At 43.0% G+C, this 16,794-nt stretch overlaps 2 protein-coding genes across 3 annotated transcripts; both read right to left on the reverse strand.

The window, feature by feature from the left end:
• Nucleotides 1-256: 256 nt before the first annotated feature.
• Nucleotides 257-7,845, reverse strand: tlcd3bb (TLC domain containing 3Bb). Of its 2 annotated transcripts, XM_028967771.1 has the most exons (7): nucleotides 7,394-7,839; nucleotides 6,629-6,816; nucleotides 5,545-5,628; nucleotides 4,503-4,725; nucleotides 3,123-3,218; nucleotides 2,514-2,623; nucleotides 257-2,343 (listed from the first exon to the last, which is right to left on the reverse strand). In XM_028967771.1, the coding sequence occupies exons 2-7, from the start codon at nucleotides 6,751-6,753 to the stop codon at nucleotides 2,085-2,087; spliced, it is 897 nt and encodes a 298-aa protein (XP_028823604.1). In that variant the 5' UTR covers nucleotides 6,754-6,816; nucleotides 7,394-7,839; the 3' UTR covers nucleotides 257-2,084. The 2 variants fall into 2 exon arrangements, with proteins under 2 accessions (XP_028823604.1, XP_028823605.1); XM_028967772.1 differs by lacking the exon at nucleotides 5,545-5,628 and having other exon boundaries at nucleotides 7,394-7,845.
• Nucleotides 7,846-9,340: 1,495 nt separating this feature from the next.
• On the reverse strand, nucleotides 9,341-15,928 carry mazb (MYC-associated zinc finger protein b (purine-binding transcription factor)). Its single transcript, XM_028963940.1, has 7 exons — nucleotides 15,190-15,928; nucleotides 14,875-15,025; nucleotides 14,029-14,396; nucleotides 13,105-13,352; nucleotides 12,951-13,014; nucleotides 12,535-12,706; nucleotides 9,341-12,161 (listed from the first exon to the last, which is right to left on the reverse strand). The coding sequence occupies exons 1-7, from the start codon at nucleotides 15,220-15,222 to the stop codon at nucleotides 11,815-11,817; spliced, it is 1,383 nt and encodes a 460-aa protein (XP_028819773.1). The 5' UTR covers nucleotides 15,223-15,928; the 3' UTR covers nucleotides 9,341-11,814.
• Between the last annotated feature and the right edge of the window lie 866 nt (nucleotides 15,929-16,794).

Consider the following 16,794-nt stretch of genomic DNA (forward strand, 5'->3'; position numbering starts at 1 on the left):
TAAACAGACTTGAAAGGTGGTTGAAGACAGTATACTGCTCCTTTATGGCTGTATATAGACTATCTACCGCATTTTTGTACGTTTCTGCTGCATTGCTCACAGTTTATGTGAATTACATACATGACCTAAACAGTTTACTGCTTTTATTACGGAGAAAAGTGGTACTCTATAGGTTTTACATCCCTTTTAAAGGTGAGCTGATAGTGCTTCCCACTATGCATCAGATAATACTATGCATTAATAGACCAGAGCCAGCAACAGTATATAAGAGTATATATTCTTCCTGTTGAGAATCTGAAGAACAATAAAGCCATTATATATTGAAGAACAGAAGGGTAAGAGTTTTGTTTAACAAACATATACATATGCACATTACCAAATAAACAAATACAAAAAATAAAAAATAAATACATAACAAGCATATGAGAAGTACAGTTTCGAGTACAGTGGCTGAAATTGCTATTTCAGCATAATGGCCCATGCCAGTCTAAACAGGCAAACAGAAAAAGGTTGTATTTTTTTCTGATTTTACTCATTAGGTTAACTCTTATAATAACAAGCATATTAGAGTAGCATTGTAGTAGAATGTATTTTCTGCAAATCCCATATCTTTGCTTTTCAATCGTAACTAAAGAGCAACAGAACATATGCAGCAAATGAGGGTGAACCAAACTGGGTTATCCTTAATTTCATATGAAAATGAGCTACACTGACTGTAATGTTAGGAAGTCCAACATACAGTTCAATTCTGTGATCTCAGAGACATGACTTGTGGGTGTTAAATGACAACTCAGAAATCAATTTTACAAGATTAAAAAAAGAACAAAAACAAAAAAAATAAGTTAACATCTGGAAAACATGATGCCAAACATCTAAACCATTAAATACTCAAAAGTAATATTTTGGAAACTCTATGGTATTTTACATTGGCTATATACACCAATCACATTTTTATTTTGAAAGAAATAGGTCTTTCCTGAAGGTTAAAAATGAGAAGAAGAAATAAAAGTATATAAAATGTAGGGATAAGGCAGCGCGATATACTATCTATGAGAACGTCTCCTTTCTCCTAAAGACAACAGGGTTGTCCAGGGTCTACAATGATTCTGAATGACCGTAACTACGTATGTAGTAGGAGTGTGTTCAGCACGTTTTATATATTTTCCTGCTTCATTTACTAAGTAGGACAGGCCGTCTATAAATAATGCACTGGCATATACAAAATAATACATTCCCAAATCCTGAGCTACCTTCCTCGCAGACGGACAGACAGGATTTCATTACATTAGTTTTGTTGGATTAGAGATTCTTCTTGTGCATTCGGGACGTCTGGCTAAACGCTTGAAAGTAATAAAAAGTACCCTTTGGTCTCTCTGCAAACACACGTTTGGTACCCATATTTGTACTTTTGAGAGATTTGCCATTGATAATGCATTAGTAACAATGCATCCTTGCACAATCCCTAATCCATATGCAGCCTATTTCTGTTACAGAACAGTCATTTTTGCATGAAAGTGGACGCTTAAATGTACGTAAATACGTATTAAATAAGTAATGGGATTCTTTTCTTTTCACCGGCCCAATCCAGCTTTGCTGAATACTTTAGCGTTAGGCCTGCAGATCCTTTATGTTTGCCTGTGTACTGCTCTGTAATGAACATTAGCGCAATAATTACTCTGCAGGGTACAGGTAAGTGCATCCCCCCCACACCCCACCCACAAGAAATTTCAGTTAAGGTTTGGGCAATATGTCATAAAAAAATATGATCAGAATAAGAAAAGTCTATGTTGCCATTTGTATACAATGAGTATTACATATATATATAATCATTAGATAACACTCATTTGCAACAAATAACCAATCAGTGGCAGGAATTAACCAATAATAAAGAACAACGTGATGACATTAGTCTGTTTTCAGGGTAGGGTAATTTTTGTAATTAATATTTTGTAAAATAATTACCATGACACTCTGATATTATTCATGTCACATTCCCCAGCCCCTAATTCGCCCCAATGCCCTTTTTATTCCCACACCCACCATGTACTTCCCACACGTTCTTTTTTGCAGCACGCCTCGTGCCCTCAGTGCGTTGGAGGAGATGCATTGTGCTCTACCATGCGGGCGTTGTACCCATTCGCCGGCTGCAGCACAGAGGCGTGTCCATCAGCGTCCGGCTTGGCAGGGGCTGCGGGCCGCCGGGGGGATCCGGTGAAGAGCCGCAGAGCTCCCCTGCAGATCAGGGAGAACCAGTAGAGCTGTGGGGCCATGAGAAGGGCCGCGCCCAGGTTGCAGTGCCATGGCACGGAGAAAGGGACCAGGTAGAAAGGGATGGAGGCATATCTGGGGGGAGAGAAAGGAAGAAATCACATTTTACCCAATATGCTATGCTTATTTCAATGCACATTCATTTTTCTGGAGGTGACTTTCAGACTCAAACGAACGAGGAAAACGGGAAGAAAACAGCGCAAGAAAGCGATCAAAAGAAAAGACAGAAGCAAAGAGTGTCATACCTGCCATAGACATAGTAGAGGTAAGGGAAGAGAAGAACTCGACAGACGAAAAAAGTGATCAGCATTAGAGCTCCATTCACCTTGTGCAGAAGAGTATGCTGCTGTTTGTACTGAAGGGAGAGAGTGAAAAGGAGAGTAAAAAAAGAAAGGCAGAGTTGTGTACAGTTTGAGTTGGGTGGGATGTCTTTACATTTACATTTACAGCATTTATCAGACGCCCTTATCCAGAGCGACTTACAATCTGTAGTTACAGGGACAGTCCCCCCCTGGAGCAACTTAGGGTTAAGTGTCTTGCTCAGGGACACAATGGTAGTAAGGGGGATTCAAACCTGGGTCTTCTGGTTCATAGGCGAGTGTGTTACTAGGCTACTACCATCCTTTGTCCCTTCATCGGTGGACGATTCCTGTCCAGTGGACAGTGATATGGTGTAAAACCCATGATCCAGTCCTATCAACGCAGCACTGACATCCCACTACCACGTCAGTGTCACTGTTTTGTTGAGAATGGTCCCACACCATAATCAGAAATGGACCACTGATGAATTGCACAATGGGTGTCTGATAAAGGAGAGTTCACGCAAGAAGTCAGAATCTGCAATGAAGAAATACCTGGATGAGAATTTTCCCAAGACAGACTGATGGGGTGCTGAGTTCAGCCAGGAACATGACGCCCTGGAAATAATCGCCTCTACCCTGTCTCCAAAACTGATTGAAAAAGAAAAAAAGTGGGTCAGTGGGCTTCTAATACCAACACCATACGACACTACCACAAGGACGCAGTGTTGCCAGATGTACGATAATTATCGTATTTGTACCATAATTGTACCCTCTTGTACAATGTACGATCAATAATTCTGATAATTTTGCCCCTTCATTTCATGGACAAGTTATTTAGCACAAACAAATATAGGTCTCTGTTTTCATCTGGCTGCGCAAACATACTTGGCTTGTTTAGGCGCAGTCGTCTTACGTGCCTTTACAGCCAAACAATGCACGATGTAACACACAGTACAATTACATATGGACCCCCATCTAATTAATATAGATCTATTATTATGTCCCGGTGACATGAAGTGCTGACAACACACAAACTACAGATCCCATAATGCAGTGCTTCAGTTGCCTTGCCAAACGCAATCCTACAGGCTTTGGCTCCTTGTGTTTGACTTCCCTGATGTAACGCGTGGTGACGCTCAAAGTAAACAATGATGAGTGGTATAAACACGGATTTGCAGGGCGGAGTTGCAGTTACGGAAAAGACTTACCGAAATGTATGGGAGAAAGACCCCAGTTTTTAGGTAGAGACACTGTTCTGCCCAGAGGTGTTTTTTTGTAAGTAAAAGTTGCATTATACACTATAATATGCACAGTCAATGATGATATGTGTTATTGAGATTTTCTGAGCATTGTTAGAATGGAAATTATGTGTGTACGATAACTTACGATAATACAATATGATAATTTTAAACTGCTGCTACGATACTTCCACTTTTAGGATCTGGCAACACTTGCAAGGACATGAGGGGGAAAAAAATACACCTTTCAACACAGGGCACTATCATCCAAATTATGTCATTTGTACTGTCATGACAAATGTAACTATTTGCAGCACCGTTCAAGTCAGTTTTTCTAAGAGCTTCAAGTGACCAAAATGTAATGCAGCTTTTATACCAGTCAACTGTAATAAACAATTACCTAATTAACTGTGCAATTTTTGCCAAGTACATTACAATGTTCATGCAACTAACAATTTTCGGAGTTTTTGCAAGATCTGAAATGGCAACCCCGCTTTAATTATTCATTCTGCTGATGCTAAATAAGGGAATCACAGAGAATGCTACCCTCCAATAAATTCCTCCAACCCTATGGTGCAGTTAAATTCAACATTAAGTGATTGTGTCTCATTATGTTTTGTTTAGTTCTGACAATTTTTTAACGTTAAAATTAGCTACACACATTAGCAATTCCAAACATATTTTCGACAGTTACCACAGAGACAGGGAAGCAGACAGCGACCATGACGACATGGTGTAGGACCATCAGGAACTCCCTGCGGAGGTAGCTGGTCAGGGCGACCCCCAGAGGCCTGGGGCCATTTTCCATTTCGTGACCTTTGACCTGAAGCTTATGCCAGTAGCACAGGAACATGGCATAGATGTCATACACAAAGTAAGGGACGGCAAACAGAATGTAGGAGGTGGTCAACCAATGCCTGGCAGAAGGAGACAGACAGAGATAATTCTGTAATTAAAACATCCGCAGCTAAAAACATGATGTATCCTGCAGAACACACTTACACTTCAACTATATAATCAGCTGACTGACTGCAATGTGTTCATGGTCCACAATTCTGCTGAATTTCTCTAGTGAAAGTGATTGTTTCATTGCAATACACAGCACAGCACAAGGTACATCCTACATTTAAACCATCACCCTTAGTGAAAGGCGCCCGGGGAGCGGTGCGTGGGGATGGTACGTTGCTCGGGATTTAAACCTGCAACCCTTCGGTTACAATTCCGCTTCCTTACCCACTAGGCACCACTGACAACTACCAGCAACAATGTTTACATTTACATTCACGCTATTCATCACTTACAATCAGTAGTTACAGGGACAGTCGCCCTGGAGCAATTTACGGTTAAGTGTCTTGCTCAGGGACAAGACACTTTACCCTATCAGATCAACAAAGTAGTTTTCTGTCAATCAATGTCAGTTTAAAAAGAAAAATCCAAAGAATCACACAAACTGAATGGACAATTGAGTTTGCGTTCTGCCTTCAAGCCCTTGCTGAAATCAAAAGGAGATGCTAAATTCTATGCACTATATTCTTCCATGGATGCTGCCTTGCTGCTACACGATTTGTAATATAAATGTAATTTGAAAGGTCAGTTATAATCACTGAAACCTAAATGATCACGATAGATAGTTTTAGTATGTCATAATAAGAAGTATAACTAGCACTCTAAAGAACATATAACAACTGACTAAACTCCAAAGAGGCCGTAGAAACAATGCTGAACACTGCACTTACTGGTCTTCAATAATGTCTTCACAGGAGGTGGAGATGATGTAACCAGCAGAAGAAGCCATGATGGCCTGAATAGAACTCACCAACCTTTAAAATAAAAAAGAAAATTTAATATAACAAATTTAATATAACAAGGTTCCAGTATTTCACCAGGAAGCTGTCCAACACTATCACAATAAACAAATAAAAAGACAGAACAATATTTTTATTGTGGGACTAAATTACGCTGAGATGACCAGAAATATGGCATCTATAAAAATGTCTATTCCTCGTCTATCTAGACAGAGACAGACAGACAGATACAGTAGATGAGATATATAAGATATATCCTTAATATCGCCTCTTGTGGTACAGAGTGGTATTACAAGACAGGAAGATAACTATATTAACATTTTTGGAACTTAGCAGAAGGCCTTGTCCAGGGTAGTTGCAGGGACAGTCCCCCTAGAGACACTCGGGGTTACGTGTCTTGCTCAGGGACACAATGTGGAATTTGAACCTGTGATTCACGGCCGAGTGTGTTACCCACTACACTGAAAAATCTAAATCGTAGCTGTTGTTGGTTTAAGGTTTTTTTTTTTTTCTCATTACAGTAGTTAAAAATATATTAAACTAAGCTGTCTTATTTATGCCTGTGAGTATATTTTTTTTAACTTTACCATAACTCTACTGACAGAAGGCTTGTTTGGTTTATTCATATTACACCAATGCTAAAATATTAGGTGTGACAGATTACTAACATTTTATTGAGTTTAGCCAGTGTTTACTTTTTTTCAGTGTTGATTAGCATGATAGCTTCAGTAAACATGTACACTCACAATATATTAAAGGAACAAACTGTAAAAACTGTTCAAACATTCCAGCTAATATATTTAAGCTAACAATCAGTCGGCATTGACGTTGAGTAGAATTGTGCACGACTAAAGTAAGAACACGAGAGCGTTTAAAAGTACTTTTTCTTTCACAGATAATCAGGCAAAAACTAAGTCGCTGGCCCTCATCCAAATGGGGTCCGCGTAAAGGTGTACATTTTGTCTTATTTAACTCCGACCAGGGCCGCTGCCTGCCCGAGACCTGCGCGGTCTACCTGGCCGACACGATGACGGCGTCCCCCTCGCTCCAGCACAGGCCAGGGACGCGTTTCAGGCACTGCTTGGACAGCAGGAAGAGTCCCGGGAAGAACATGGATCCCGCCACCAGTAGGGTCAGCATGGTCCCGTCTCGGTCGATCTTCAGGAGCCCGGCTGGCTTCAAAGAACGGTTCTCCACCCGCTCCTGCGGGAACAGGGAAATGTTTGCCGGTTGATCACGCTCCCCGTTTCATCTTTTTTTTTTTAAATGATATTTTTTATTAAGCAGAGAGCTAGCTCGTGGTACAATAAGACGGCGGACGTAATATAAAGGCCTGAATGGGATCGCTTGTGAATTAAAAGGGGGGATGAAAGGAGGAGCCCGGCACGCGGCGGGACTACAAACACCGCGGAGTAGCAACGCGCGGTCACTTGAACACTGCGTCAAACAGTAAGGCAACTTAGACCGGCCCTTATTACGCGCGTTGCCAAAAATTGCGCACTGCGCTACGCAGAGAAAGCGCAAACGCACGGCGTTTTTTTTTTTTTTTTTTTTTTTTACACATCAGTTGTTAAAATGAAATAAAATCTGCGCGAGCGAAGTGCATTCTGCCGAATAAACCGGCAGCTCGTTATAATAATAATAATAATAAAACACACACACGCACACACACCAGGAGCAGCGACGCCGGCTCCGGGACGCGCCGCGGGGAGATAAACAATGCCCACACCGACAAAAAAAGGGGACGGATGCGGATACGTGAAAAACGTGCGAGGCTTACGGCGCTGGGCTCCGCGGTGTCCGGTCAGCGGCCTGTCGACCCTCGGCTCCGGGGACAAGCGAATTGCAGGATGCGGGTGCTACAGCCCTGAAGCGCTGGCATGGTTTCACCAGTCGTTTTAAATCTTATTTATTGATTCGATGATGATGATGATGATGATGATGATAATTCTGTCATAGACGCGCGTCGGCAGGATGCGACTGCAGCTCCCTGCGTCTCCACGTTAGGCGGATGCGCGCGCCCCCCCTTTAAATCTCTTTAAGTCCCCCAAAACGCGGCCAGCTGCGGCTTGCGGGTCGCGCGTCGCGCAAGAGACTCAACGCAGCGTGCGTGCGTGCGTGCGTGCGTGCGTGCCTGCGCGCGCCGGCGCACTGTCGTCCGGACGCTCTCGAGGCCCGTTATTGATCCGCGCGCTCCTCTTTCAAACCACGTGACCCCCCCAATGTCATCCATCAGACGCGCTGCGGGACAAATGCAAAGGACGAACGTCCTTGTGCGGACAAAATTAAATAGATCCTTAATAAACAAGCATTTAAAAGACCGTTCCAGTGGATGGACTGCACACGTCAGCAAACGGAAATAGAATTGGGTTCCAAGTGGCATGCAGCGAAACGAGATGTTTCTCGGAGGGCTTTGATGGCGTTCAGCGGTTTATTTCGATAGTGAACCGTCGTAGCTAATGCAGCCATGCGAAAGTGTTTTTTTATGCGCCTGGAACACAGGTGAACTGCTCTCTGTGTAGGAATACTGAGGCCCTTGTCCATAAAAAAAAGCTCAGACCAACCAAGGGTTGGACTCCACAGGACCTCTGAAGGTGTCCTGTGATATCAATATGTTAGCAGCAGATGCTTTAGGGCCTCCGTGGTGCCACCACCCCTCACAGATGTAACCAGATTGAGATCTGGGTAATTTGGAGGTCGAGCCAACACCTTGAACTCTTTGATGTGTGATGTATTGTGATGTTACCATGCAGGGGTGTGTGTCTTCTGCAGCAATCAGAAGGTTGCCGGTTCGAATCCCAAGGTGCCACTGAGCAAAGTACCGTCCCCACACACTGGCTGCCCACTGCTCACCAAGGGTGATGGTTAAAAGCAGAGGACACATTTCGTTGTGTCACCGTGTGCTGTGCTGCAGTGTTTCACAATGACAATCACTTAACTTTCACACCGCCTCCAACTGAGTAGCTTGTAGTAGATCTTGGCGCAATGTTTTCCCAAGGTACCACACCCCAGGCATCCATATGTTAAAGAAGGCACAATTTGTTAGTTCTGAAGACAACATGCCCACCACTTTCATTAGTAGACAGGGCACCCTGCCCGGTTTGCAGATACACACAGACCTAAACGGAACAAACTGTCATGCACTGGGTCTGCCAACGTCGCTGCTTTCTGCTATTTCACTTACAGTATGTCTACTGTGGGATCAGATCACATTTACTCCCGAAAGACCTCAGTGAGCATTGGATGCACATGGTTTCATAATTTTATGTATGTGGTAGTTGTAAATGGCTGTTAATGATGGAATATCTGCATACATGTAGAGAGGAACTTCATCAGCAACAATTAAGTCTGCTGTCGATAACCCAAATCTGTCACTTTAAAAGCTTCATTCATTATTATAAAACCCTTTTCAATTATTTTAGTACAAGTGAACAACAAGGAAATTTCTGCACAAGCTTTGCTTTTGAACAGTGGAGTAAAATCATCAATATAATGAAATATTAATTCATATTCACCTTTTGTTTCATCAATATGGATTTAAAATGATGTGGTGTTACATATGCACGAGTCAATCAGATTTCAGCACGAGAACTATCAGTTTCATAAGGGATCATGGCATATTTCAACAGTAGTACATTTGCAATTATTTATTAATTTTTATTAAAAACGGTGAATTATTTCATTCACGGCATTTGACACAGACACACAGGCAAAAATCCTCTGCAGATTATGATTACTCTTTTTTTTCTTTTAATAGTCAAAATTACAAAATAATAACATGATCTACATAATCTACAAAATAATAACGTAATATTCATGATCATGGAAAGCATCAACATTGTTTTGCTCTAACAACTGTTCATAGACATGCATACTGTTGAGAAATATAAAAATATAAATATAAATACATCCCATTAATATTCTTACTGGATCCAAGACCAAGATTTTAAAATAGTTTTAGAGTTGAACGAATTTGAGTGTGGTAAGAGTACAATAAGGCATTCAGATGCTCTGCCAGAACTGTACAGACTCCTATGGAAGAGGTATGACGTTAGCATAATGCAGGAAATCAAGACATGACCAGAACCAAAAATGAACGTACCTACTCTTCTCAAGGAGAAATATAGATCTCCAAATTACATTAAGATCCGGATTTCCCAGACACAACATCAACACGGAAACTGACTATGTAGATTTTTGTCCAATGAAAATGTTGTTTTCTTCTTCACTTTGTTTTTTAAATAATATATATGTATATTTCCCCCATTATAACCAATTTGCAATTATGGGCATTTTCAAGAGGATGATCTAACATTTCAACTCATTCCTATGAGCCCTCACTTAAAATCACACATTTATCACAAAAACAAGAAAGGGAAAAAAAAAAAAACATCCAAAAGCAAACACTTTCCCCCCTCCCTTTATAATCATACTGGAAATAGAAACATGAGTCACATTAATAATGTTTTCTAAAGAGCAACAACCAATGGCGTTAACATACTCCAGGTCTTCCTTACTGAAAATTAATTAGTTCACCCCTGCACCCCTTTCTACTGCAAATCCGCTATGACAATCAGTTTAATACTTAATTAGTTAACGGGAACCAAACCAGGCAATTAAGAAAGGAAAAAAAAAAAAAAAGATAAATTCTGTAAGGGCTCACAGACTGAAACCACAATGATAAAAACAGGCAAGGAAAAAAAAAAAAAAAAGTGTTAGATTCTTTTAAGGTGCTTAATGATTCTGTAATGTAAGTCAGTTGCCTGTTTCCTACTTTCCACCTTTTTTTTTTATTTTTTATTAATATAGTACAACTAAATTCACTAAATTCTCCTTAACGCTAAAACAGTAAAACGTCCCGCCCCCTTCCCCCCCCCCCACAGTATAAACTCAGAGACTACAGTACGACCACACCTCAACAGGCTCTCCCAAGGACACATGCGACCCTGTGACGAGGGTGGATTCTTTTCATTTTTTTTCCTTTAATAATCGTGGCGCCTGCTTTGTCCATCTGGATGAAAATAACAAAGCTTAAGTCCTACGTAAACCAAGAGCCACTCTTATACGGCATTCTGTTCACAAGATAAAAAAAAAAACAACAACAAAAAGAGTAAGAATTAGTGTAGTCGCACGTGCGCACACACACACACACACACACACACACACACCACCCTTTGACAGCGTAAGGTAAGAACTCTGGTCTTGTCCGGGAAGACTTTTAACAGTCATTTCTTGAAGAAGCCAGGCAAGGAAGAGAAAGTAGTGTTGCGAGAGAGTGACGAAGGGGAGAAGCCGGGGAGGGTACAGTAGACGTACACAAGATCACAGCTTTCCGATGGAGTCCTACGGAAAGCGAGGTGGGGGACGTCAATTCCTCGCTGAAAGGAACCCACCCCCCCCTCGCCGGCTGTCTTATTCCTCCCTTTCCCCCACCCTCACTTTTGAAGTTCTGTCCATGACGGGAGAGGAGGGAAAGTACCTGCTTTTGCCACTTGATGGCACTACTGAAGGGAAGGGGGAGGGGGGTGGCGGAAACAGATCAAGCACATGGTGCGTTAATGGTGCGTTCCGAAGTCAGTAATGTCGGTGCTGCCCATCAGAAACTCCATCTGGAACGCCCTCCGAGGTCAGATGGGCCGCACTACCCCCAAGCGGCGTGCATCGATGCATTTCCCTGCGTGTTGTACTTCCAGAACTGTGCACGTGACAGATAAAAACCTCGACTCGGTCATGAAAGCTGGGTTAAACCGGGCTAGTGTCTCTCGCTCCTAGTCTTCCAGTTAGGCCGCGTATAAAGTACGCTCAACATTCCGTCTCTGAACAACAACTGATCGGTTCTGCGAACGGTGGCCCACGGCTGGATTTCCGACTTGTAAACTGGGGCAAACGGAACGCACCACGGCTCATGCTTTGGGAGCGGCGGGTTAGAACGAGTAAGTTCTGAGTGAGCGTTGTGAGGGTTTTAACGTTGCCTTTGCTACAGTAGCTGTGTGTCGTGTGTTGTGTGGCACGGCCTACGTTTGTGTTAAGGTGACTATGTTACAATATTGTTACCAGTACGTCTAGTGTAAATGTGAGTCTGCTCTGCAAGCAGTCACTATCAGGTGTGTGTGTGTGTGTGTGTGTGTGTGTGTGAGAGAGCGTGTTTTACTAGCCCCACACTGGGTTACTGTAACGGTATCACGCATTTCGTTATTGTCGCTAGCTGTGAGGCGGCTGGGCGATGCTCGAACAGTCGGACACCAGCAGGTCCACCACAGTGTTCCCGGTCACAAACACAGCCGGGGCAGACACCATGTTGCCGAGGGTGACGGCGCTCACCGGCGGCGCCCCCACACTGGAGGTGACCGGGCTGGGCGTGCTGGTTGGCGGATTGTGGGTACCCATGTGGCCCTGCAGTTGGGTGGGGGTCTTGCAATGAACTCCGCAAAGCTGACAGACGAGAACTCCGCCCGAGGCGGTGGCTCCAAAAACCCCTCCACTCTCCTTCCACTCCTGGCCGTGGTGCTTCTGGGCGTGGATTCGCAGGTAGGTCAGGGTGGTGAAACCTGCAGCGAACAAATGGAAGGACGTTACAAAAGTATCCTGACTTATTTAAGGATGATAAAAATCACAGACAACATTGTTTCCCATTAATTAACAAGAGTCAATGTCTAATGAAAAGTATGAATTTACAATATGTGTCCAATTAAAAATGAAGCCAAAAAGGTTCTGTAATAGTGAAATTCTGTAACTGAACCTCTTAACACCTTATTATGTTATTAATACAGTAACTACATTAGGAAAAAAAAAGATAAAATTGATTTTTATATAAAAACTTATGTAACACAATAGTATTAAAGTGCTGAAACCCATTACTCTCTCGACAGTGCTAGGGAGGGAGGAGGAGAACCCACACGAACGCAAAATAACGAAACTCACTGCGGTTGCAGAGGTGGCACGAGTGATGCTGCGACTGGTTGTGCACCCTCATGTGATCGGTGATGTAAGCGGCTGACAGCAGCTTGCCACAGATGTGGCACGGCACCTTCTCTTCGTGCCGGATCATGTGAGCGCGCAGCCGGTCCCGCGTGGCAAAGCTCGACTCGCAGGTCTACAGTGGGCCACAGTTACACCGCTCAATTACTCCAACCATCCCGGAGCCGGCACTTACAAAACCTTTTAAAATACTAACAATAGTTTACTATTTTAATAATCTACTGACAGCATTTAAATTGGGATGCTGGTAGTATGCTAATCACTACTAATTTATAGCACAAATTGTATTTGGGCTTTAGGACTGGCAGTCACACATATGAATGTATAAGATTGTCAAATGTAGACCAATTATTGCGTACCGGACACTTGAAGGGTCTCTCAGAAGAGTGGACCTGTCTGATATGACTGTTGAGATGGTCTGGCCTAAAACACAGACACACATGAACGTCAGATACAATTTACATTCATTTCACGTTAAATAAACAATAGGTGTGCAATCTGGGTGTGTCTCACCGTGAGAAGGCCTTGGAGCAGTTGGGGCACACGTAGGGTTTCTCCACCCCACCCTGGTGAGATTTGACGTGGTGGCTCATGCGATCCTTCCTCTTGAAGCGCTGCTGGCAGATGGGACAGGAGAAGGGCTTCTCGTCCGAGTGCGACAGCCGGTGGCGGTTCAGGTGGTACACATCTCGGAAGGCCTTCCCACACGTCTCGCAAGCGTGATTCTTACGAACGGGGTTGGGATTGGGGTTTACCTGCCGCTGACGGACAGTGACACGTATTTCAAGTGAGGAAATTTTAACTCTCATTCACCTGCCTTTTCAAAAGGCGAACAAAATTGGCAAAAAAATAGAAATAAAGAAGAAATATTAAAGCCACCACTATTACATTATCAATTTGGGTAGTACAATGTTAATACAGCAGAGATGATGTTTATGGTTGATAACTGCAGTTTACTGAGCACACGGACCCACATAATGTTTACAGTACACTTTCATGCACATGTGATTGAATTGGTAGTAGATAATATTTTTATCAAATGCAATCGTGCCATTGAAGGTGCAGAACATAATCAACAGATAGTATTTGGTGTGTTGTTCCTGGACTACAGCAGGAAAAAGACCCGGGACACATGATAATGTGTGTCCGGCAGAGGTGGCCTAGCGGTTAGGGAATCAGAAGGTTGCCGGTTCGAATCCCGATCCGCCTAGGTGCCATTGAGCAGAGCACAGTCCCCACACACTGCTCTCTGGGCGCCTGTCATGGCTGTCCACTGCTCACCAAGGCTGATGGTTTTAAGCACAGGACACATTTCGTTGTGTCACCGTGTACTGTGTTATGTATCACAATGACAAATCACTTGCACTTTAATACATAATATTATGAATACTTTATTACAGTATGAAGAAACTGTTCCTGAACCTGGCATGATCTCACCTGTACAGTTTCCCCAGTCGCCATGACAACTGCAGCAGGAGCAGGAATGGGATTCACAGACCCCACCACGCTCACCATGGCAAGCCCATTGCCGTCCTGGGCACCCAGCGAAGGGTTGTGCTGGGGTTGCTGCAGCACAGCCTGAGGGGCGAGAGGCGCTGGAACCGAAAGTTGCAGCAGGGAGAGAGGGACGGTGGTCCTGTCCGCCTCCTCTTTAAGAGACCCCTCCCTCTCCCGGGCTGTGCGGTCCTTCATGCGGATGCCAGTGTGGACGGACTGGTGGCGCCGCAGGTTGTAGCTGTTCTTGAACTGCTTGCTGCATATGGTGCAGATGTGGGCTACACGGGCTGCCCGAGACACTGGCTTCACTGAAACAATCAAGGGGGAAAAAATGAAAAAAGTTTACAATAAAATACGCCATATTAAAATGTTTCAAAGCGTATTTCTGCTTTTCATGTTCTCACAGTATAAAGTTAAACATCTTGATCCTATATATAAAAAAAAAATTTTTCTTTATTGTTATTATAGATTATATTATAGTCAGATTGTATTCACCAAAAAATTGCTAATCTCAAAAACATGACAGTGGCTCCTGCAGGTTATTTATTTAGTTTTGTAGGCAAAATACAAGTCACAATCAATCCTAACTTCACAGAAAACTAGATAGATATGGTGACTGCTGATTGGTCTCACATAAGAAAATAAAAAAAATTAACTATTCACAAGGACATAAATTTGCACACAGAACCGTTAGCAAAAAAAAACGGAAATTGAAAGTTAAAAACGTTTCGTGGGCTACTTCAGATTTCATGGCACAGACTTCCCACATACCCCCTTCCTCCTCACCAGGTACAGGTTCTTCATTCAGAGCAGCAGTGTCCACTGTGGATGGGGGTGGAGCTATTTGCTCGATGGGAGGGGTCTGGGGAGACGAGGTATGGACCGGCAGCAGTTCTGATTGGAGGGTCCCTTCCACTTGGGTTTGGGTGGGTGTGGTCTGGGAATAACAAATCCTTTCTCTCATCGTTCACACTGTTACTGGGCTTCGGTTATTACTTTGTAACTACAACTCTATTACAATATATATATAGTTACCAAAAAGTACTAATTCACATATTTAAAAATGCTAAACAAACCCCAACAAGACGAAATGTGTCTCACCTGGAAGAGAAAATTGCTCCACGCAGTGTCCATTTTGCAGCACAGTGAAGGGGAATGCGGTTCAGCTAAGTGATCCTAATTGCGACGCGACTGCGAGCCGCGGGCATTTCTCCGCGTACCGCGCAAAATGTTTAGTAGCTGCACAGATGCGCCAAATCCGACGTAAAAATAAAATAATAAAAAAAATATATAGTTAAACGTTTTGATGCATCTATTTGTCGGAAGATATTTATCAAATAGCACATGAAAGGCGGACGGACGGACGGCAGAAATCAAGATTCTGTTGCTATCTTTTTTTTTTTTTACTTTGCTAAGAACTTTTTTCCATTGCGTTACGGCGTACCGCCTGTCAAAAACAGCGCATTACTTTTAATATTCATGACTTAAAAATACCTATCAGCAGACGAAATCAATAATGTTATTCCTTAAACATTATCCATGCATGATGCTAACACTGATCATATTGCTTGATCGTTAAATAAAAGTACCATACATTTGCTAACATACGCAATAAACGAAAGAACAGTTCATGTTTTCAATTAATAAATCTTTGTGTTTTTTCGCGATTCCGCCAACAGGCCACTCGGGCGTTTGTCGAAGCCTCGGTCTCGAGTTAAGCCCTGACCCCGGCGGAGAGCGCCAGAGCTCGGCCGCAGCCCGCCGCTCCACCTCGGCGCTTCAGTTCAGGGGATGTCATCTTTCTTTTTTTATCGCGCTCGCTCGCTCTCCCTCCCTCCCTCCCTGTCTCTTTCTTTCTTTTCTTTTTTAATTCCTCTTTCTTCTCCCCCTCCTCTCCTTTTCTCGCACCGCTATGTCCCAGTTGTTCTTAAAGGGATGTGTCGCGCTGGGTCGGACGCCCCCCTTCTCATTTCCGTCCGTCTCAATGGGGCGCAGCCTCCCTGCCTCCGGTTCCCCCTCCCACTCAGGATCGGGACAGAGTTGCCAAATCTTCTACCGGAAACGAGCGAACAGCACTGTCATAAAGCCTTCAAAATAATGCACTTTACCAATAGCTCAGATCGGTTTACTTACTTCTTAATTGTTTTATTTATTTTGTTAATTGTGTTACTTTGCCAGAATGAGATGCATGTATTACATGCTAAAAGTCCATTGTGACAAACGATGTTTGAAACACGTCAAAATTTCGGTATTGTATCAGAGACCAAACACAAGGAAGGTAAATTAAATGATCGCAAATGGGAAACAAGCTCACAGAAAAAAACAGCGTGTAACTCTTAATATTTAAAAGACTTTTATTTTTGCAGGAAAAATCTCGGTGCTTAAATTGAAAAAAAAAAACGGTTGCTTAAATGTATCCGAATTGGCAACACAATATTTAGGCCGACATAAATCGCGGTACGGCATTGTGTTCTCGGTAACCGAATAAAGGCCGTTCTGATGATTTTCGTTGTATTGTGCTTGATTATTTATTTATGATTTTCCTCCAACGCTGCTGCGCTATTTCCATCGATCTCACGGACGAAATCTTCTTCACATGCGCGATGTAAAACTTTCGAAACACGATTTCGACACTGTAATTCAAGACTTGTCGCGTTTGTTTAAGCAATGCGATCGCGCTCATGGCTTCATCGTGGAAAAGGCTGC

This window comes from Denticeps clupeoides, chromosome 2, assembly GCF_900700375.1.
Source record: "Denticeps clupeoides chromosome 2, fDenClu1.1, whole genome shotgun sequence".
NCBI lineage: Eukaryota > Metazoa > Chordata > Actinopteri > Clupeiformes > Denticipitidae > Denticeps > Denticeps clupeoides.

What these genes read in the sequence shown, in the direction of transcription:
- mazb (XM_028963940.1), bottom strand. Translation starts at nt 15,222, where the DNA reads ATGGACACTGCGTGGAGCAATTTTCTCTTCCAG. An exon ending in CGACTGGGGAAACTGTACAG is followed by an intron (nt 13,353 to 14,028) that starts GTGAGATCATGC and finishes ACTGTCCGTCAG; the next exon opens with CGGCAGGTAAACCCCAATCC. An exon ending in TGCTCCAAGGCCTTCTCACG is followed by an intron (nt 13,015 to 13,104) that starts GTGAGACACACC and finishes TCTGTGTTTTAG; the next exon opens with GCCAGACCATCTCAACAGTC.
- tlcd3bb (XM_028967771.1), bottom strand. Translation starts at nt 6,753, where the DNA reads ATGCTGACCCTACTGGTGGCGGGATCCATGTTCTTCCCGGGACTCTTC. An exon ending in TCTGCTTCCCTGTCTCTGTG is followed by an intron (nt 3,219 to 4,502) that starts GTAACTGTCGAA and finishes TTTTTCAATCAG; the next exon opens with TTTTGGAGACAGGGTAGAGG. An exon ending in TTGGGAAAATTCTCATCCAG is followed by an intron (nt 2,624 to 3,122) that starts GTATTTCTTCAT and finishes CTCTCCCTTCAG; the next exon opens with TACAAACAGCAGCATACTCT.